Raw genomic sequence first — 22,709 nt, 5'->3', positions numbered from 1 at the left:
CAACAATATCTGCCTTTGATGTTTTGAGCAATACCTCAAATTCATCAAATTTATTTACTAAACTCCTAGCATTGGTGTACATGCAAGTATACCTGCACCTGTTTCTATTCTTAGCTACCCTAACACAATCCATGTGTTTACTTGTACCGCAATGGCTCCCAGCAGTCTCTGAAATACCATGCATCTTGTTTTTCAGGATTCTGCTCATTCTAATAGAAGCAGTGCAAGAATCTCTTTCACCTCTGCCAGTGGCTACTGTTAATCTATTGGTCTTTGTCTCCCCCCAAACTAGCAGTTTTCCGACCCACCTAACACTGCCTCGATAGCATCAGCAAATATTCTTGCACCCTTTCTATTTAAGTGTATCCCATCCCTGTAGAAGCAATCTCTCCTGTTAACAAGTACAGTCTAGGCTGAAAAAAATTCTACCCCTTGAGCCTTGCACAATCTTTCCAGGGCCGAATTGATCGACAAGGCTCTCATCATATACTCCCTCCTATCGTGTCTGGGCAGAATTGCAGACACTTTCAAATTCAACCCTAATCCTCGGGTTTTGTTCAACAGTGACCTGTACTTGTTAAGTAATTCTGCCGGTCTCCTACTCTTAATATTATTAGTAATAATTATCACATGCCACTACTACTACTACGACATTGTTGCTTTTTAATTCTTATCCACCATTATTAATCTTCGAAAATGTAAGTGCGTTGCATTAATCATGATAAGATGTTCAAGTAAAATGTCAGTTTACGGACAGTGTCTAACACTGTAGCGACTGATAACTAGACTTCGGATATTGCTTGCAATATTTGCATATAATACAAACATTGCAAGCAATACACTTGATAATTTTTTAAAATGTTGATAGACCACAACTCACAATTAAATTAGCGTGGGAGAATATTTCACTGAGCGCAGGAAAATATCTCAAGTTGCCGTGGGAACTTGAGATATTTTATTGCTATTTTGCTATTTATTTTCAAGCTATCAACTACATCATATGAAAAATTCAATCTGTAAGTTGGTAAAGGAGCATTAGAGTGAGTTATGAGTTATAATATAATAACAGCATTATAGCGAATCAGCATAGACCGAACCGCATTATAACGAGGGCCTGCTGTACTTAAATATGACCATTATTAATTTAATCCAGTTTCTATTTGTGCTGGATGAATCTTCAACATTGAAGAAAACCTGTTCAGCTAGATAAGTAACTATGTTTCATCTCAGAGGTGAATGATTGAATATTCACTTATAACTGGATTTTAGCGGAATGCGAGGCAAGGCTTCTTTTTGTCACATAAAATTTTGAATAACTTGATGTGACACAGTGGTATGTGACATTTGTAAAATTTGAAAATATTGAGGAAATACTGCTGTGGTCACTGTGGTCTTCAAGTTACAGGTGATTAGAATCAAACTTGTGTTTGAAAGGTGGTGTAAACTGTTGAGATAATCAGATGAGCACATATGGATAGTATGATTGTATGAACTCACACATCTACTATACTGTTAGAAACAGGGTTCCTGAAGTTTGTAAAAGCAAAAATTTTGGGACTAAATCTGCCATAGTTCTATCCTGAGATTGAAATAGAATAAATAATTTGAGTCAAATAATTATCTGTGCTAGAAGTGGAAGGAACATCTGATGTGATATTGTAAATATGTTAAGAGTAATGAGTAACTTGAGGAGGAAACTTTGTATATAAGTTTATATTGTATGTTTGTGCTTTCAGTTTTTTTTTTTTTTTGAAACGTTGGATTTCCTTTGACAAAATGTCACAAACTTTTGAATTACTTTAGTCTCTAGGTACTAGTGTGTGCGTCCACTGGTGCAAAAGAAAAAAATGTTTTTGTTTTATTTTATAATTTTTTATTTATTTATTTTTTGCCGTACTCAGGCTGGACAGCCTGGGTATGGGATTTTGCCGGCATCTACAGGTATGGCACTACCTCCTGTGGATCCAGGATTTTGTGCATGCACACACACACACACAGTGGAAAAAGGCCTGCAGTTAAGATAGTGGGGTATTCAGGACTGAGCAACCTGACATTCACTGGTTTTGCACTACGTCCAGTGGATGCAATAAAAGACGGAACAGGTACTGCTCCATGTGCTGAGGATGGGCACCGGGCAGCAGTTGTCCAGGTGATGGCTGCTCCCTGGTGGCAAAGAGACCTGACACTCACAATGCACACTACTGAACATTCAATAACACTACATATATATTCATTAACCACACGTCAGGCCTGGTTTATAAGAGTTTCTGTATTTCATCACAGTGACACTAGGTGGAGATGGACAGTAGTCTGGGAGCCACCATAGATAGGGTACAGATACATGTACATATTGAACCATATGCTGAGCAGGAAACAAGTTACTTAACCGAGAGGGGTGGGGGAAAATCATAAAGTGTGTGTCTTATTCAGGGTACTGTTATGAATGACTTGAATGTGCATAAATGTGGATTGAATGAGAATGTCCTGTACATGTTGACTGTTGTACCCTGAATATATATATAAAAATTTAATGTTATGTCCACGTTAAGTAGTACAAATGAAGCGTGAAGACTGGTTACCTCTGTAAACTATACGGAGACTGTGTAAATGCACTGTGATTTGGTCAAAAAAAAAGTCCTGTCTTGGTGATATCTTCTAGGTGGCACTTGTGTCCTGTCTGAATGTGTAATGATGATAAAACAAGGTAAATGAATCAGGGAATGTTGTGTACTGTTAGAAATCGGTCTGTCTGTAAATAAGTATTAAAAAAATACTGTACTTATGTAATTGTTAGTATGATAGCTAGAATGTTGTTCTAGAAGGCTGCCCTCCAAATTGGACTGCAATGGGAGCAACCTATGCAAACTAACACAAATACACTATCTCTCGCATTTACAGGTTTGTACATTACAACAAAGCATACTTTGCGGTTTGTAGAGGAAACCCCTCTGTGTCACTAGACAAGAAACAGTATACACTATGTATATATTGTACCTTCTACAAAACTGGGCACAAACCCATAAGCTGGTAATTTTTAGTACATAAACTAAATCCATCCTACTAAAAGACAAATTAAGAAGATTACTTCTGATAAAGATTTCAAGAAAAAGAATAGCCCTAACAACAGAATTAAAATACTCTGGAGTCATCTTTGACTCCAAGCTAACATTTCATCCTCATAATCTAACAAATGTTGGCAAAAAAATGAGAAGGTATGCTGTCATAATTTCTAGAATAAGTACAGCCGACTAAGGTTTAAAAAGGAAGACTTTAGCCCTCATTTATAAGGTGAACTTCCTCCCAGTAATTACTTGTGGGGCTGGTGTCTTGTTCCCTAGAATGTTACTAGACAACAATAGAGCAAAACTAGGATCCATCCAGCATGTCATTATACTTAAATTACCAGGGTATGCTGTATGGTCAGCACCCCTGCCTTGCAGGTTCTGGCTGGTGCGCTGCCACCAGCAGGTTAGATTAGGAAATAATTCAAAGAGGCCCAACTATAGGCTTAGAAGACAGATCCTTATTGACATCATAGGGATCAACATAGACCTCACAGCTGATCCTAAACAGGAAAAGAAAAAGATACAGGACTGCCTGACTTATGCAATACTTGACTCATGCAAATTCGACATTACTTAAGCATTTGGTGGCCAGTGCAAACTGAAAAAAATATGGAAACTTATTTTGCAGCTGTAGGGATAAATGGAGGTATTGTGAAAATATCGTAATGCGAACCCAATAACACATTTTTTTTTTTTTTTTTTTTTTTATAATTCGTTCCAAGTTCTTGGAAGTTGAAAATTTTGCTATATTACTAAGCTATTTATCTCTCTAAAAGATCCTATTTATATTGGAAATTGCACTATGCGTTCATCATTATCATACGTTCTGTTATAAGAATCAATTTTGAATGTCTATGTGATATTTTTCGAAAGCATGTTTCTGGAGGTCACGACCAAAAAACAATAAAACAATTTGCACTTTCCAGTTTATTGGGCTTTTCTGTTAGTGCAATCTATTATAAACCGATAGTAAACTCAATCTTATTGCATTTGCGATAATACCAATCACTGGAATTCTGTGGGGTTTTTACGTTACAGTATTATGGCGAAATGAGTTCCCTTCACTGAAATCTTCAATCATATAAAAAACAAATTTTCAGAAACTTCTCTTCATTCCTATTTATGTATTACAATGATGAAGGGAAAGGGACCAACGGAAAGTGCAAGTGGTGGCAGTGCCAGGAACTGAAACAAAATTGATTTAGAGATGAAGTTGAAAGTGATTAAGAAGTACGAAGCAGGACAAATTTTTTCTTCTATTGCAAGGGAATTAGGTCTCTCTGCTTCAACAACGAATACTATTTTCAAGGACAGTGCATGTATAAAAGAACATGTTAAAGGATCAGAACATTTAAGATCAACAGTGATCACAAAACAGCGTTCTGGTGCTATATCGAATATGGATGGAAAATCAGATTCAGAAGCAAGTGCCCCTGAGTCTAATAACCATTCAAGCAAAAGAAAGAAGTATTTATGAAGATATTAAAGATAAGTGTGGCAAACCCCAAGCCAAGTTCATGGCAAGCAATGGGTGGTTTAATAGGTTCAAGCATCGCGCTGGTTTCCAAAACATTAAAGTATGCGATGAAGTCGCCAGTGCCGATTCTGCAGCTGCAGAGAAATTTTGTGATGTATTAAATGGAAAAATATATGGAAAAAATTATTGATGAAGGCGGCTATTCAATGCAGTAAATTTTTAATGTTGACAAGACTGTTCTGTTTTGGAAAAAACATACCGGATCGAACATACAATGCCAAAGAGGAAAAGACAATGCCAGGTTTCAAAAAATAGGGCCACGCTCTTGCTTAGGGCTAATGCAGCGGGAGATTACAGATTATACCATTGCTTGTGTACCATTCTGGAAATCCTCGTGCATTTAAGAGCATCAATAAAGTCACCCTACGCGTGCATTTCTGATCGAACCAACGAGCATGGATAACAATATCTCTCTTTGAGGACTGGTTAAATGCTGCTTCATTCCCAAGGTTGAAAAGTATTGTAAAGGCAACGATGTTCCTTTCAAGATTTTGCTTCTATTAGTTAATGCTCCTGGACATCCTATGCATCTAGATGCATTTTCTACTGCCAAACACGTCTACACTCATCCAAACTATGGAACAGGATGTTATTTCGAATTTAAAAGCATACTATTTACGCACAACATTTGCTCAGGAAAATGTTGTAAATAGTAGTAGTACTTTACTGCAGTAGACGGTGAGAAAAATTTTACGTTACAAGACTTTTGGAAATCTTAAATTTAACCTTGGAAATCTTACATCTTATTACCTCATTATATATAGATATGCAAATCACACAAAAGTGAAATTAATTTTGTATTAACAAAATCATGCTTTGCCAATAGGAAGGGAAAAATAGCAATGAACTTTGCAGTGACATTCTATAGTAGTACTTTAAAATATCACGAGGCCTCAAACTTTTGTTCTGCTTGTCGCCTTGAATATTTCTAGTAATGACACTGTGTGATGAAGGATTTGCATTAATACAGTTTAAGTGAGAAATGCATTTGCACAAAAAAGGGGAGGGGAGAGTAATATTCATAATTGCAAAGGGGAAGAAGAGGAAACAGCTGCTATATATTTATAGCTGTTTCACTCTAAAGTACTTAGTTATTTAATAAAAAAAAAAAAAAAAGAGTCCCTTAAGCATGTGTACACACATAGAAAACAAAAAGCTTAGCAAGTGAAATGCTTATTATATTCATAAGCTGTTTTCATTTCTGCCTTAACTCTTGGCACTGACAGATGTGGAATTATATCACAACTCTTTGGTAAAGGGTGGACATCTTAGTAAAGTCATCTGCTTTGGTGCTGAATTTGTACTGCACAGATGTGATCAAAGTCTGCTGCCTCATTTTCCAAGGATTCTATGAGGGCCTTAGTTGATTTTCTTTCCACTGAAAAAAAAATAAAAATAACAATAAATAAAAAAACAATTACAAATATATCACAATCAAAATTTTTCTGTATAAAATTAGTTGGGAAACTAAAGTAGTTATTTTTAATGAGTAACTATATTAATTTTTAAATATACAATTCTCAAAACAAATAAATAATAATAATAAAAGAAAATTTTAAATAAAAACAGAAATAAGTGACGAATCAGCATAATTTATTTTTATCATCCGGTTTTATTTTAAAATTAATCTGGCACTCTTTCGAATGAATGTCTTGAGAAGGGCGAGTCGTTATACAAACAAATAAAAACAGCTGTTCTAAGTACTTTACATAAATTCTTTCCTTTCCATAGGAGCATGCAAGAAGAGTCAAGAAAACACAATATTCAGATATTGTTACATAAAGAAGTTGTTTGTTGTTATTCGGTTTTTAGGAGCATTAGCAACTAAGGCCATATTGCTCCAGGGATATGTGGTGGTCATTCCCTAACCTTTCTGCATCCTCCATATTTGGTGGTCACGGGCTCGAACCCCGGTCTAAACAAGAACCGTGTGCTACGCACTGCTGCTCCTGCCCACCTGGCTATGGAGGTGCCACATAAAGAAGTAAATGATAAGACAGCTGACTCCAGCAAATTTACACTGGTCAAGTAGCAAGACTACATTCCTTACATGGCTTGTCACAACTGTTGATTCATTGGCTAATGAAAAATTTTGGAATTTTTTTTTTTTTTTTTTTTATGAAAACCCCAAACACGAAAGGTATCAAAACCTATAGTACTTAGTACCGTGCATGGGTTGAAAGAGAAGTATGGGGGATGCCGGAAACTTTGCTCTAGAGACGACAGCTTCTTTCAATAAACTAGAAAAAATGAGCTGATTATTTTGCTGAATAATAACAGCAGACAGAGTGAGTATTATTACCAAAAAATGTATTAATTTTACTTGAAAATAGTGAATTTCTCAGCAAATTAGCAATTTAATTTCTTTGTTTTCAAATGATATGAATAACTTTGGGGATTAAGTCAATCCACGCATGCCTAGTAATGGGTTAAAAATCCTTTTTATTAGTGTGCTAACACTGGATATTATGTAGTAGTAGTAATAGCAAATAATGCAAGAAAACAAACTTGAATAGCATCAGAAAAAAAACAAGTTCATGCATCTGCACCCTCCAACAATTTGTCTAGTTCTCCCTTGAATTTATTCCAACAATCAACCATTTGCTGGCTGAAGGCAAACATCTGCACATCTATCCTGCAACCATCATTCGTCAACTTGAATTTATGTCCTTTTGTGTGCAGTCTCAGCAAGTGGAATAATAATACCATTAACACTCAGTCCAGTTAAGGCTTTAAACATCTCAATCAAATTTCCCCGTAGCTGCCTGGTCTCGAGACAGCTGCAGGAACAAAAGACCAGCTGTTTGGTCTTTTGATTCCTTCACCAACATGGTTGCCCTTCTCTGCACTCATTCCAGCAGATCTACATCCTAAAGTGGTGCTTCCAGACCTGGATACAGAACTTAAAATACGGCTTAACCATGGCCTTAAACCAGGGGTGTCAAATTGGCCGCCTGCGATGGATATTTGCGGCCCACGCATCTCCAGGGAAAATAACGACGTTTCTAAAATGCATTTCTACCACATTCTACTGCTTTCTATGATTGCACAGAATTTTCCATTGCCTATTTAAGCGATCGTTTTGCAAGCTGACAATTAGTTTTACTGCAGCTTTCATACTGTTCGAGTCGGTTACATCGTAATCCGAGTAAGCTAATATTTGTGTTGCCATTTCTATTTAATATTTGTAAAATAATAAGAGGAGTTTACCTCAATATAGTACGTAGAACACTTCCGTATGATACTCTCCAGAAATTAAAACGAAAAAAATCAAAACACTTACATTAGAGTAAAAAATAATTAAAAACCAATTTAACATAATTAAGTCAATTTAACACAATTAAAAATATTAATTGATTAATTGATATTTTTAATTGCATTAAATTGATTTTTAATTATTTTTTACTATAATGTAAGTTTTTTGATTTTTTTCGTTTTAATTTATGGAGAGTATCATACGGAAGTGTTCTACGTACCATATAGAGATAAGCTCCTCTTATTATTTTACAAATATTAATATCAATGTAGAATGTACTGAGCATCACAGCTCTTATTCATACTATCTAATTCATTTTTTAAATTCTTATTGACTATTTTATTCACATCCTGTCTCTCCAGATGTAACCTAGGAAATTACACACTATACTGAACAATCGCTCGGTTCTTTCTGAGCAATTGTTCAGTATAGTGTTCAGTATATTGGGTCTGCTGACGAGGCTACTAGAGCCGGTCGTGTTCAAAGCCGCTAAGTGGATTTTTTCTTATTTATTGATTTGAAATTATTGTTTTTCTAAAACTTTTGATTTAAATTTAGTAGTATCACATTATTTTGTGATTTTCTGATTAATTCGGTGTATTTATTCTTTACTCGGCCTTGTAATTGCATAAAAGTATCGGTAAGGGTTTCCACGTGTTTCAACTCCGCTACCGTTCGTAATTTTCCGGCCTTTGTGATACGATAGTTATATACCGTACTAGATAGCGTTAGGTGAACTTTGTTAGCAGTTAAATTGTACGTTTAAATAAATACATATAACGACTTAGATTACAAACGTAATATAATTAATTACATTTAACATAATTAATAACATAACATAATTAATTATAATTAATTAATAAATTAATAGAATCATGACTCAGACCAGAGCAGCAGAGCAAAAGGCTCAAGCTAATGGAAGTGCTGTGGCTCAGAGCAGAACTGAGGGGGGCAGTTGTCCTCTGACTCACAGCCTTATAAAATGCACTGTTTGCCTGATGTTTGCAGAGCAATCGGGTACGGGACATGATACTGCCAAGGGGGATGTCTTTGTGTGTGCGCGATGCAAGGAGTGTATCGATATTAGGCAACAACTCGGTGTTCTTGTGGGCCTATATGAGAGCTTGAAGGACAGGGTGGATGCCCTCGAAGAAACTAAATTGAGGGGCCCATCAAGCACTCAGCTGCCCACATCAACGACAGAGCTTGCGCTTGTGCATCGCGTGACACAGAGGCAACCCCCAAGGCAGAATGCGCTGGTCCCGAAGGAACTAGTAGTTGTTGGTGACTCTATTGTCAGGGAAATGGGGAACATGCTTTGTAAAAAAGATAGGTGGAACAGGACCAGGGTATGTCTGCCAGGGGCAAAGGTTTAGCATTAGCATTAGTAGAGGCATTTGATGCAAGAAAGCAAGCTTATGCAGCATCAGCCAAAAAAAAAAAAAAAAGTAACATAAATAAATAAAAATAACCACTTCCACTTCACCCCTCTGTTCGTTCGAAATACCTGTCCAGCTGAGCCTTAAACTTATTTAGGCTATCAACTTCCACGACAAGGGATGGAAGTCTGTTCCACCCACCAACCACCCGCTGGCTAAAGGCAAATTTCCGCACATCTATCCTACATCTGTCTTTCCTCAATTTGAATTTATGCCCTCTCAGGTGATTTTTCTGAGCTAGAGGAAGAATCCCATCAGCATTGAGCATGCTCAAACCATTCAAGGCTTTGTACACCTCTATCAGATCACCCCGCTGGTGCCTAGTTTCCAGACACTGTAATTTGCAAAACTTAAGCCTTTCTTCGTAAGAGAACCCCTTTGTCCCATTCACCAATCTAGTTGCCCTTCTCTGTACTCGTTCCAGCAGCTCTACATCCTTCCTGAAATGAGGCCTCCAGGCCTGTATACAGTACTCTAGGTGTGGCCTGACCATTGCCTTATACAAGGGAATAATCACCTCCTTATCCCTGCTAGAAAAATTCCTATATATCATTGACAATACACCATGAGCTACTCTTGCAGCTCGTCTGCACTGCTCAGAGAACTTCATATCTGCCTGCACCAAAACCCCCAGGTCCCTTTCATTCTCTACCACTGTCAGTGTAGTACCACAGAGTTGATACGTTGCTCTGGGGTTGCTGTTTCCCATATGTAGTACTTTACATTTGTCAATGTTAAACTTCATTTGCCACCTCGAAGCCCATCTGCTCAACCTTTCCAAATCCTGTTGCAGCAGCATAGTGTCAGTAGTGTCCTTGACAACCCTGCCAACCTTCGTATCGTCTGCAAATTTGGACATTAAGCCTGATATACCATCATCAATATCATTTATAAATACAGAAAACAATAAAGGCCCCAATACTGAACCCTGAGGGACTCCACTAATAACATTAGTCCACGATGAGCAGTGTCCATTGATTACCACTCTCTGTCTTCTCCCCCTCAACCACCCCTTTATCCATAGCAGCAACTTGCCTCCAATGCCACACTGCTCCAATTTGTGCAGCAGTCTTCCATGTGCAACAGTATCAAAAGCCTTGATGACGTTGTAGAGCGAATATCATCTTTTAAGGGCACAAAAGGTGATATAGTTGTACACGGTGGCACTAATAATATTAAGAGTAGGAGACCGGCAGAATTACTTAACAAATAAAGGTCACTGTTGAACAAAAGCCGAGAATTAGGGTTGAATTTGAAAGTGTCTGCAATTCTGCCCAGACACGATAGGAGGGAGTATATGATGAGAGCCTTGTCGATCAATTCGGCCCTGGAAAGATTGTGCAAGGCTCAAGGGGTAGAATTTTTTTCAGCCTGGACTGTACTTGTTAACAGGAGAGATTGCTTCTACAGGGATGGGATACACTTAAATAGAAAGGGTGCAAGGATATTTGCTGATGCTATCGAGGCAGTGTTAGGTGGGTCGGAAAACTGCTAGCTTGGGGGGAGACAAAGACCAATAGATTGACAGTAGCCACTGGCAGAGGTGAAAGAGATTCTTGCACTGCTTCTATTAGAATGAGCAGAAGCCTGAAAAACAAGATGCATGGTATTTCAGAGACTGCTGGGAGCCATTGTGGTACAAGTTAACACATGGGTTTTGTTAGGGTAGCTACGAATAGAAACAGGTGCAGGTATACTTGCGTGTACACCAATGCTAGGAGTTTAGTAAATAAATTTGATGAATTTGAGGTATTGCTCAAAACATCAAAGGCAGATATTGTTGGGATATCAGAGATGTGGGGTCACACAGATATAAGGGATGCAGAACTGCAATTTGGGGAGTACAACGTCTACAGAAAGGATAGACAGGATAGGAAGGGGGGGGGTTATGCTATTAGTTAAGAAACACATAAAAACCAAGGAAGTGAAGCCAGTCGACATCGCTGGACAGTGCAGTGTTGAGTCAGTTTGGTGTGACATAAGCATTGGGAGATCAAAATTGAGAGTAGGAGTGTGCTATAGGCCTAATGACTCTGATGAGTATAATAAGGAACTGTACAGGGAAATAGAGTAGGCCAGTAAATCAGAGAGTCTTATAATGGGAGATTTTAATTTCCCAGATATTGACTGGAATTTGGGGGCTGGTTACTCACACACTAGCAGGGCTTTTGTGGATTTATTGGATGATTGCTTTCTACATCAGCATGTTCGGGAGGCAACTAGAGGGAGTAATACTCTTTATTTGATTATCAGCAGTGATTCTTCATGCATTAAGAATCTGCAGATAAATGAACCACTAGGTGGCAGTGATCACAGTGTGCTGATGTGGGATTTACTCAAAGAGGTAACTACCATTAGGGGTAAAGGGAAGGGTTATTGCTTCCGTAAAGGCGACTACGATGGACTGAGACAGTATTTAAATTCTATACAGTGGGACCAACTGATGATGTTACCAACAGCAAATTCAAAATGGGAAGCATTCAAAGAACTTATCTTGGAAGCTACTAGGCTTTACATACCAACTAAGAAATATTGTTCAAGGTTTAGGCCAAAATGGATGTCAGATGAACTAATGAGGCATATGGCAGAGAAGAAAAATGCATGGGATACTTACAAATTAACACATGACACAGAAGCCTATGATAGATACAAGTTGATATGCAACCAAGTTACAAAGGAGGTTAGGCAGGCGAAGGCAGATTACGAGAAATCCTTGGCAAGGGATGCAAAGAAAAACAGCAAAGAGTTCTTTACTTATGTAAACTCTAGAAGGAAGGGGATGAATGAGATTGGTCCACTTGATATTGATGGGTCAACTGTTGATGATCCTGCTCAGGTAGCTAACAAACTAAATGAATATTTTGCATCGACATTCACACATGAGGAGTTATTCAGCAAGGGGAATGCCAGAGGTGTATTCAACTCTAGCAGTAAGCTACAGAATCTTGAAATAACTGGGAGTAAAGTGGAGGAGAGACTGTTGAAGATAAACACAAGAAAGGCACCCGGGGTGGATGGGATCTATCCAGTTATATTAAAGGAGGCAGCAAAGGAAGTAAGCAAACCCTTAGCCATAATTATGAGAGCTTCCTTGCACTCAGGGGAGGTACCCATAGACTGGAAATGTGCAAATGTAACTCCAATTCACAAAGGAGGATCAAAGGCTGACACAAGTAATTATAGACCTGTGAGCTTAACTTCTGTTCCAGGAATATTATTGGAGGCACTGGTTAAAGAAGCACTGCAGGATCATTTAGACAAGACTTCAGTTATAGCTCAGACACAGCATGGTTTTGTTAAGGGGAAGTCTTGCCTGACCAACTTGATTGGATACTATGATGCAGTCACGGAATAACTTTGATATTATATACTTGGATCTTAGAAAGGCTTTTGATACTGTTGCACATGGAAGACTGCTACACAAATTGGACCAGTGTGACATTGGAGGCAAATTGCTGCTATGGATAAAGGGGTGGTTGAGGGGGAGAAGACAGAGAGTGGTAATCAATGGACACTGCTCATCGTGGACTAATGTTATTAGTGGAGTCCCTCAGGGCTCAGTGTTGGGTCCATTATTGTTTTCTGTATTTATAAATGATATTGATGATGGTATATCAAGCTTAATGTCCAAGTTTGCAGACAATACAAAGGTTGGCAGGGTTGTCAAGGACACTACTGACACTATGCTGCTGCAACAGGATCTGGAAAGGTTGAGCAGATGGGCTGAGAGGTGGCAAATGAAGTTTAACATTGACAAATGTAAAGTACTACACGTGGGAAACAGCAACCCCAGAGCAACGTATCAACTCTGTGGTACTACACTGACAGTGGTAGAGAATGAAAGGGACTTGGGGGTGGTTGTGCAGGCAGATATGAAGTTCTCTGAGCAGTGCAGACGGGCTGCAAGAGTAGCTCATGGAGTATTGTCAATGATATACAGGAGTTTTTCCAGCAGGGATAAGGAGGTGATTATTCCATTGTATAAGACAATGGTCAGGCCACACCTAGAGTACTGTATACAGATCTGGAGGCCTCATTTCAAGAAGGATGTAGAGCTGCTGGAACGAGTACAGAGAAGGGCAACAAGATTAGTGAATGGAACAAAGGGGTGCTCTTACGAAGAAAGGCTTAAGTTTTGCAAATTACAGAGTCTGGAGACTAGGCACCAGCGAGGTGATCTGATAGAGGTGTATAAAGCCTTGAATGGTTTAAGCATGCTCAATGCTGATGGGATTCTTCCTCTAGCTCAGAAAAATCACCTGAGAGGGCATAAATTCAAATTGAGGAAAGACAGATGTAGGATAGATGTGCGGAAATTTGCCTTTAGCCAGCGGGTGGTTGGTTGGTGGAACAGACTTCCATCCCTTATGGAGGTTGATAGCCTAAATAAGTTTAAGGCTCAGCTGGACAGGTATTTTGAACGAACAGAGGGGTGAAGTGGAAGTGGGTTTTTTTTTTTTTTGGCTGATGCTGCATAAGCTTGCTTTCTTGCATCAAATGCCTCTACTAATGCTAATCCTAATCTCGACCACCTGGGTCGCTGTGACCAGAAAACGGAAGCCAGCTGGAGTTGTGAACATTAAAATCACCAAGGAAAATTATCTCACTGTTACGAAAGTTGGACTGGAGAAAGTCAAGTTGCAAAGAGAGGAAGTCAAAGAACTGCAAGTGATTATTGGAGTTAGAGAACGGTAGAGACAAAAGATGAATTTTACACAATGAGGTAGAGAGATTTTAAGCCAGAGAAGATCAAAGAGAGTAGATTCCAAATTGCCAAGTCGCTGACAGGGAATATCAGTACGGACATATGCACAAGTACCACCTTTGAGGCGAAAGGAATCATACAGCGAATAATTTGGCAGTAGTTAAATTAGCCGATAACTGAGATTCTGTCAGAAAAAGTACATGGGGTTTGGCACACTGCAAGTGGAAATGGAATCGTTAAGTTTAGAAATGAGACCACGTATATTTGTGAAATGAACTAGGAAGGGTTTGGGAGGTTAGATCTTTTTGCAGATAAGCTTACTCTATTAGTTTGAGAATTCGTGGTGTATTCGATAGTAAGAAAAAGTGGAGGGTACATGCTGTATTAAGTAATGAAATTTTTGGATAGGGCATACACATGGTAAGAATATACCCAGATCCTTGACATAATGTGGCCTCGATAATGCTCCCTGCATACACACTCCTTGGACTCCCTCCAGTCACTATCTGGCAGATTAGAGTTGGCAAAATTATACACTAGCTGATCCGGAATCCTCCTAGAGAGTTACCAATAGGTTCGGCCTGGTGTACTAAATAGCGGCCACCCTGTGAATACCGTTTTAGAACTGTACCCTCCAAATGTAAGGAATATTGGATCTCACTGTGATGTTTGTCATAATTTCAAAAGTCATCAATCATACTGCATAATAGAAGAGATAGGGAATGGTTGACTGGAGATTAAACATGGATTCCACCACTTCAGGCCTCCAATAAGCAAAGTGGTGGTATTGCACCAGTTGATGAGAGTCATTTACCACCTAGTACTGCCTGGTAACATAGAAGGACGGCATTCCTCCATGTGGTGTGGGCGCCACACCTCGACCCCTGCTTACATTGGTTCACATCTGAGTGGTCACCCACCATGTACGTGTGCATGGAGGTTATAGCCAGGATTACTAACAGTGCCACCCTCGTGAAGGTGCAAGCAGAGGATTTGGCTGTCACAGACCATCTGGACTGCGCCAGAATTGGGTCCACTTGACTCGAGTGTCACCCGGATATGAGTTCCATCAGCGTTTTCGACTCCGAGGTAGCAAGTGCAGCTTGTCTGGCATATCTGAGAGAATGTCTGTGACGACAATCTCAAGGACCATGTTTGCACTGCTCAGAGAATTTCGTGTCTAACTGCACAATTACCCCCAGGTCTTTTTAATTCTTCAGTACTCTGAGTGGTTACTGCTACCCATATATAGTACCCATTACATTTGTAAATTTAAAGTTCAACTGCCATTTCTCAGTCCATCGGCCCAATATTCCTAGATATTGTTGCAGTAATTTACCCTGATGACTGTCATTAACCACACTGGAAATTGTACCATCTGCAAACTCAGACATTAAGCCTAATAATACCTTCATTAATGTCATTGATAAATATTAAAAACAGCAATGGGCCCAGAAGAGAATGCTGGGGAAATCTACTAATAACTTTAGTCCATGAAGAGCAGTGCCTCGGTAGGGCAGTGAGCAGAGTATTCTTCCACTTACCCATCATTTATTGATCTTAATTTAAAATATCATGCCCCACACTAGAGCAGCAAAGCAACAGGCACAAAGTGGCAGGAGTGCTATGACTTGGGGGAGAAGTAATTCTCCAACACATCACAGCCTAAAAAAATGTGCTATTTGTGAAATGTTTGCCGAATTCTCTGGAACAGAACATGATCTAGCCAAGGAGGATGTCTTTGTGTGTGCCAGGTGCAGAGAGTGTCTAGAAGTTAGGCGACAACTCAGCGTTCTAATGGGCATCTATGAGAGCTTGAGATGTAGGGTAGATGTCCTCGAAGATATTAATATGAGGGGCCTGTTTAGCTCTCAGCTGCCCAACTCAACACCAGAGCTCACTATTGTGCATCAGGCAACACAGCAGCAATCTCCAAGGCAGAATGCATTGGTCCCAAAGGAACTAGTTATTATTGGGCAGCTGAGAGTGCCAGGGAGATTGGTAATATATTGGGTATGTCTGCCAGGGGCAAAAGTTGGTGATGTTGTGAAACATATGTCATCTTTTAAGGGTAAAAAGGGTGATATTGTTGTACACATTGGCACCAATAATATTAAAAGTAGGAGATCTGCAGATTTACTTAAAAAGTACAAGTCAATGTTCAAAAAATTCGTGAGTTAGGGTTAAATTTGAAAGTGTGCAATTCTGCCCAGACACAATAGGAGGGAGTACATGACGAGAGCTTTGTCAATCAATTTATCCCTGGAGGGAATGTGCAAGGCTCAGGGGGTAGATTTTTTTTAATCATGATCTATGCTTGTTAACAGGAGAGACTTCTTCTACAAGGATGGGAAACACTTAAAAAGGAAGGGTGCGAGAATATTTGCTGATGCTATCAAGCAGTGTTATGTGGGTTGGAAAACTGCTAGCTTGGGGGAATTCACGGACTAAAAGGTTAAAAGTAGCTGCAGGCGATTCTTGCACTACTTCAATTAGAACAAGAAGCAGCCTGGAGCGAGGGGGTGTTTGGGGTTTCAGGGACTGATGGAAGTCATTGCGAAACAGGTGGGTATATGGGATGTGTTAGGGTAACTAAGAATAAGAATAGGTGCATGTATACTTGCATGCATACCAATGCTAGAAGTATAGTAAATAAATTTGATGAATTTGAAGTGTTGGTCAAGATTTGTTGTTTGTTTTTTTGTTATTTGGTTTTTAGGAGCATTAGCAACTAAGGCCATATTGCTCCGGGATATGCGGTGGTCATTCCCTGACCTTTCCGTATTCTCCGTATTTGGTGGTGACGGGCTTGAACCCCGGTCTAATCAAGAAGCGTGTGCTATGCACTGCTGCTCCTTCCCACCTGGCTACGGAGGCGCCTGTTGGTCAAGACATCAAAGATGGATATTGTTGGGATACCAGAGACGTTGTGTCACACAGATATTAGGAATGCAGAATTGGAATTTGGGGAGTACAATGTGTACAGAAAGGATAGTTTGTTTGCTTGTTGTTTGGTTTTTAGGAGCATTAACAACTAAGGCTATATTGCTTTGGGGATATGAGGTGGTCATTCCCTCACCTTTCTGCATCCTCCTTATGTGGTGGTCATGGGCTCGAACCTGGTCTAATCATGAAGCGTGTGGTACGCATGGCTGCTCCTGCCCATCTGGCTATGGAGACGCCCCAGAAAGGATAGACAGGATAGGAAGGGAGGAGGGATATGCTGTTAATTAAGAAAAACAAAAAATCAAAAGAAGTGCATCCAGTTGACATAGATGGACAGTGCACTGTTGAATCAGTTAGGTGTGAAATAAGCACTGCTAAAGCAAAAATAAGAGTAGGAGTGTGTTATAGGCACAATGAATAATTGTACAGAGAAATAGAGTGGGATAGTAAATCAGAATGTCTTATAATGGGAGATTTTAACCTCCCAGATATTGATTGGTACAGGTGGGTTGGTCACTCGCACACTAGTAAGACTTTTGTGGATTTATCGGATGATTGTTTTCTGCAGCAGCAAGTTCGAGAGGCAACCAGAGAGGATAATACTCTTGATCTGGTTATCAGCAGTGATCATTCTTGTATTTAGAATTTGCAGATAAAGGATCCACTAGGTGGCAGTGATCACAGTGTACTGATGTGGGATTTACTTAAAGATATAATTACCATCAGGAGTAAAGGAAAGGGGTTTTGCTTCCGTAAAGGTGAGTACAGTGGTCTGAGACAGTTTTTAAATTCTGTACAGTGGGACCAACTGATGATTTTACCAACAGCAAATTCTAAGCTGGAAGCATTCAAGAAATTAATCGTGCAAGCTACTAAACGTTTCATACCTATTAAGAAATATTGTTCAAGGTTTAGACCTAAATGGTTATCAAATGAACTAAAGAGACCCATGGCAGAGAAGAAAAATGCATGGGATGCATATAAATTATCAGGTGACACAGAAGCTAATGGCAGATATATGCTAGTCTGTAATCAAGTCACAAAGGAGGTTAGGCAGGCGAAGGCAGATTTTGAGAAATCTTTGGCAAAGAATGCTGAAAAAAACAGCAAAGGTCTCTTTACTTAACTCTGAAAGGAAGGGTATGAATCAGATTGGTCCACTTGATTTCGATGGTTCGATTATTGATGATCCTGCTCAGATAGCAAACAAACTGAATCAGTATTTTGAATCTACATTCACACATCAGAAGCTAAGAATTGAAAATGTCAGAAGGTTATCAAATTGTAGCAGGGTGCTTAATGATTTTGTAAAAACTGTGAGCAGAGTGGAGGATAAATTATTGAAGTTAAACATAAGAAAGGCACCTGGGGTGGATGGGATCTATCCAGTTATATTAAAGGAGACAGCAAAGGAATTAAGCAAAATCTTAACCATAATTATGAGAGCATCCTTGGACTCAGGGCAGGTCTCCAGGGACTGGAGATGTGCAAATGTAACCCCAATTCACAAAGGGGGACAAAGGGTGACACGAGTAAATACAGACCAGTTAGTTTAACCTCTATTCTGGGTAAAATAATGGAGTCACTGGTTAAAGATGCATAGCAGGATCATCTAGACGAGACTGCAGAAATAATTCAGACACAGCATGGGTTTGTTAAGGGAAAGTTTTGTCTGACAAATTTGATTGGATATTAGGATATAGTAGTAGTAGTAGTAGTGGCACTTGATGCAAGAAAGCAAGTGTAGGAGCTTATGCAGCATCAGCCAAAAAAAAAAAAAAAAAAAATCACACCATACCCTCCAATTGCCTGTCCAGTTCCTCCTTAAATTTATATAACCTATCAACTTCCACAACGACAGATGGAAGTTTGTTCCAGCAATTAACCACCCGCTGGCTAAAGGCAAATTTCCGCACATCTATTCTACATCTATCCTTTCTTAATTTGAACTTATGTCCCCGTAGGTTCGTATTCTGAACAAGTGGGAGGATCCCATCAGAATTCAGCGTGCTCAACCCATTCAAGGCCTTATAGACCTCAATCAGATCACCGCGCAGGTGCCTAGTCTCCAGCCACTGCAATTTGCAGAACTTAAGCCTCTCTTGGTAAGAGGATCCCTTCATTCCCCTCACCAATCGTGTTGCTCTTCTCTGTACACGCTCAAGCAAATCTACATCCTTCCTAAAATGAGGCCTCCAGACCTGTACGCAGTACTCAAGGCGTGGCCTGACCATTGCCTTATACAGAGGGACAATCACCTCCTTTTCCCTGCTAGCAAAATTCCTATATATCATTGACAAAACCCCATGACCTGCCCTAGCAGCCTGTCTACATTGCTCAGAAAACTTCATATCTGACTGCACAATTACTCCCAGGTCTTTTTCATTTTCTACCACCTTAAGTGTAGTACCACACAGTTGGTACGTTTCTCTGGGGTTACTTCTACCCATATGCAGTACTTTGCATTTGTCAAGGTTAAACTTCAGTTGCCACTTCTTAGCCCATCTGCCCAAATTATCTAGATCCTGTTGCAGTAGCACACTGCCATTACTGTCATTAACAACCCTGCCAACCTTCGTGTCATCTGCAAACTTCGACATTAAGCCTGATATACCTTCATCAATATCATTGATAAATATACAAAACAACAGTGGACCCAACACCGAACCCTGTGGGACTCCACTAATAACATTAGTCCACGAAGAGCAGCACCCATTGATTACCACCCTCTGTCTTCTCCCACTTAACCATCCTTTTATCCATTGTAGCAACTTACCCTTAATACCATTCTGCTCCAATTTGTACAGTAGTCTTCCATGCGCAACAGTGTCAAAAGCTTTCCTGAAATCCAAGTATATGATATCAAAATTATTTTTTGCATCCAGTTCCTTTGTGACCACATCATAATAACCAATCAAATTTGTCAGACAAGACTTTCCCTTAACAAACCCATGCTGTGTCTGAATTATTGCTGCAGTCTTGTCTAGATGATCCTGCAATGCATCTTTAACCAGTGACTCCATTACTTTACCCGGAACAGAAGTTAAACTAACTGGTCTGTAATTATTCGTGTCACCCTTCGAACCTCCTTTGTGAATTGGGGATACATTTGCACATCTCCAGTCCGTGGGAACCTCCCCTGAATCCAAGGATGCTCTCATAATTATGGCTAAGGGTTTGCTTAGTTGCTTTGCCGCCTCCTTTAATATAACTGGATAGATCCCATCCGCCCCAGGTGCCTTTCTTATGTTTAACTTCAACAATTTCTCCTCCACTTTGCTCTCAGTTATTACAAAATCATTAAGCACACTGCTACAATTTGATAACCTTCTTCCATTTTCAAACTGTAATGATTCCTCACGTGTGAATGTAGATGCAAAATACTCATTCAGTTTGTTTGCTATCTGAGCAGGATCATCAACAGTCGAACCATCGATGTCAAGTGGACCAATCATATTCAGCCCCTTCCTTTTAGAGTTTATATAAGTAAAGAAATCCTTGCTGTTTTTCTTAGCATCTTTTGCCAAAGATTTCTCGTAATCCGCCTTTGCCTGCCGAACCTCCTTTGTGACCTGATTACAGACTAGCTTATATCTGCTACAGGCTTCTGCGTCGCCTGATAATTTATATGCATCCCATGAATTTTTCTTCTCTGTCACGAGTCTCATTAATTCATTTGATAACCATTTAGGCCCAAACCTTGAACAATATTTCTTCATCGGTATGAAAAGTCTAGTAGCTTCCACGATTAATTCCTTGAATGCTTCCCACTTAGAATATACTGTTTGTAACATCTTCAGTCGATCCCACTGTACAGAATTTAAAAACTGTCTGAGACCACTGTACTCCCCTTTACGGAAGCAAAAACCCTTTCCTTTACCCCTGACGGTAGTTACCTCTTTGAGTAAATCCCACTTCAGCACACTGTGATCACTGCCACCTAGTGGTTCCTTTATCTGCAAATTCTTAATACACGAATGATCACTGCTGATAACCAGATCAAGAGTATTACTTTCTCTGGTTGCCTCTCGAACATGCTGCTGCAGAAAACAATCATCCAATAAATCCACAAAAGTCTGACTAGTGTGTGAGTGACCAACCCACAAGTTCCAGTCAATATCTGGGAAGTTAAAATCCCCCATTATAAGACATTCTGATTTACTGGCCCACTCTATTTCTCTGTACAATTGTTCATTGTACTCATTCGAGTCATTAGGCCTATAACACACTCCTACTCTTATTTTTGCTTTTGCAGTGCTTATGTCACACCAAACTGACTCAACAGTGCACTGTCCATCTATATCAACTGGATGCACTTCTTTTGATTTTATGTTTTTCTTAATTAACAGCATAACACCTCCTCCCTTTCTGTCCTGTCTATCCTTTCTGTACACATTGTACTCCCCAAATTCCAGTTCTGCATTCCTTATATCTTTGTGACACCACGTCTCTGCTATCCCAACAATATCCGCCTTTGATGTCTTGACCAACACTTCAAATTCATCAAATTTATTTACTATACTTCTAGCATTGGTATACATGCACGCATACATGCTCCTATGCCTATTCCTTGTTACCCTAACACATCCCATATACCCAACTATTCCAGGATGACTGCCATCCGTCCCTGAAACCCCCAACACCCCTCGCTCCAGGTCGCTTCTTATTCTAATAGAAGTTGTGCAAGAATCACCTTCACCTCTGCCTGCGGTTACTGTTAAACTATTAGTCTTTGTATCCCCCCAAGCTAGCAGTTTTCCGACCCACCTAACACTGCTTCGATAGCATCAGCAAATATTCTTGCACCCTTTCTATTTAAGTGTATCCCATCCCTGTAGAAGCAATCTCTCCTGTTAACAAGTACAGTCCAGGCTGAAAAAAATTCTACCCCTTGAGCCTTGCACAATCTTGCACAATATGGTTACAAAGGAACTGGATGCAAAAAATAATAATTTTGATATCATATACTTGGATTTCAGGAAAGCTTTTGACACTGTTCTGCATGGAAGGCTACTCTACAAATTGGAACAGAATGATAATAAGGGTGGTAATCCATGGGTGCTGCTCTTTGTGGACTAATGTTATTAGTGGAGGCCCACAGGGTTCAGTGTTGGGTCCACTGTTGTTTTGTATATTTATCAATGATATTGGTAAAGTCTATATCAGGCTTAGTGTCGAAGTTTGCAGATGATACAAAGGTTGGCAGGGCTGTTAATGGCAGTAATGGCTGTGTGCTACTGCAACAGGATCTAGAAAATTTGGGCAGATGGGCTGAGAAGTGGCAACTGAAGTTTAACCTTGACAAATGTAAAGTACTGCAGATGGGTAGAAGTAACCCCAGAGAAACATGCCAGATGGGTAAAAGTAACCCCAGAGAAACGTGTTGTACTACACTTAGGGTGATAGAAAATGAAAAAGACCTGGGAGTAGTTGTGTAGTCAGATATGAAGTTTTCTGAACAATGCAAACAGGCTGCAAGAGTAGGTTATGGGGTTTTGTCAATGATATACAGAAATTTTGCTAGCAGGGACCAGGAGGTGATTGTCCCTTTGTATAAGGTAATGGTCAGGTCAGGCCACGCCTTGAGTACTGCGTAGGCCTCATTTTAGGAAGTAGTGCAACAAGATTGGCGAGGAGAATGAACGGATCCTCTTGCCAAGAGAGGCTTAAGTTCTGCAAATTGCAGCGGCTGGAGACTAGGCACCTGAGAGGTGATCTGATTGAGATGTAAAAGACCTTGAATAGGTTTAGCTCCTGAATT

At 39.6% G+C, this 22,709-nt stretch overlaps 1 protein-coding gene across 1 annotated transcript in view; it reads right to left on the bottom strand.

The window, feature by feature from the left end:
- Nucleotides 1-5,739: 5,739 nt before the first annotated feature.
- The window catches only part of LOC150078519 (uncharacterized), a 541,829-nt gene continuing 524,859 nt past the window's right edge, over nt 5,740-22,709 (bottom strand). Inside the window, exon 13 of the mRNA XM_090384590.1 lies at nt 5,740-5,980. Coding sequence (XP_090240716.1) covers nt 5,880-5,980 — 101 coding nt within the window. The 3' untranslated portion in view covers nt 5,740-5,879. The remainder of the gene's footprint in view (nt 5,981-22,709) is intronic.

The sequence above is a fragment of the Mastigoproctus giganteus genome, chromosome 11 (assembly GCF_048544385.1).
Source record: "Mastigoproctus giganteus isolate SK-2022 chromosome 11, ASM4854438v1, whole genome shotgun sequence".
Taxonomy (NCBI): Eukaryota; Metazoa; Arthropoda; class Arachnida; order Uropygi; family Thelyphonidae; genus Mastigoproctus; species Mastigoproctus giganteus.
Note: the sequence above shows the minus strand (reverse complement) of the source record. Positions and strands in the feature narration are given on the sequence as shown.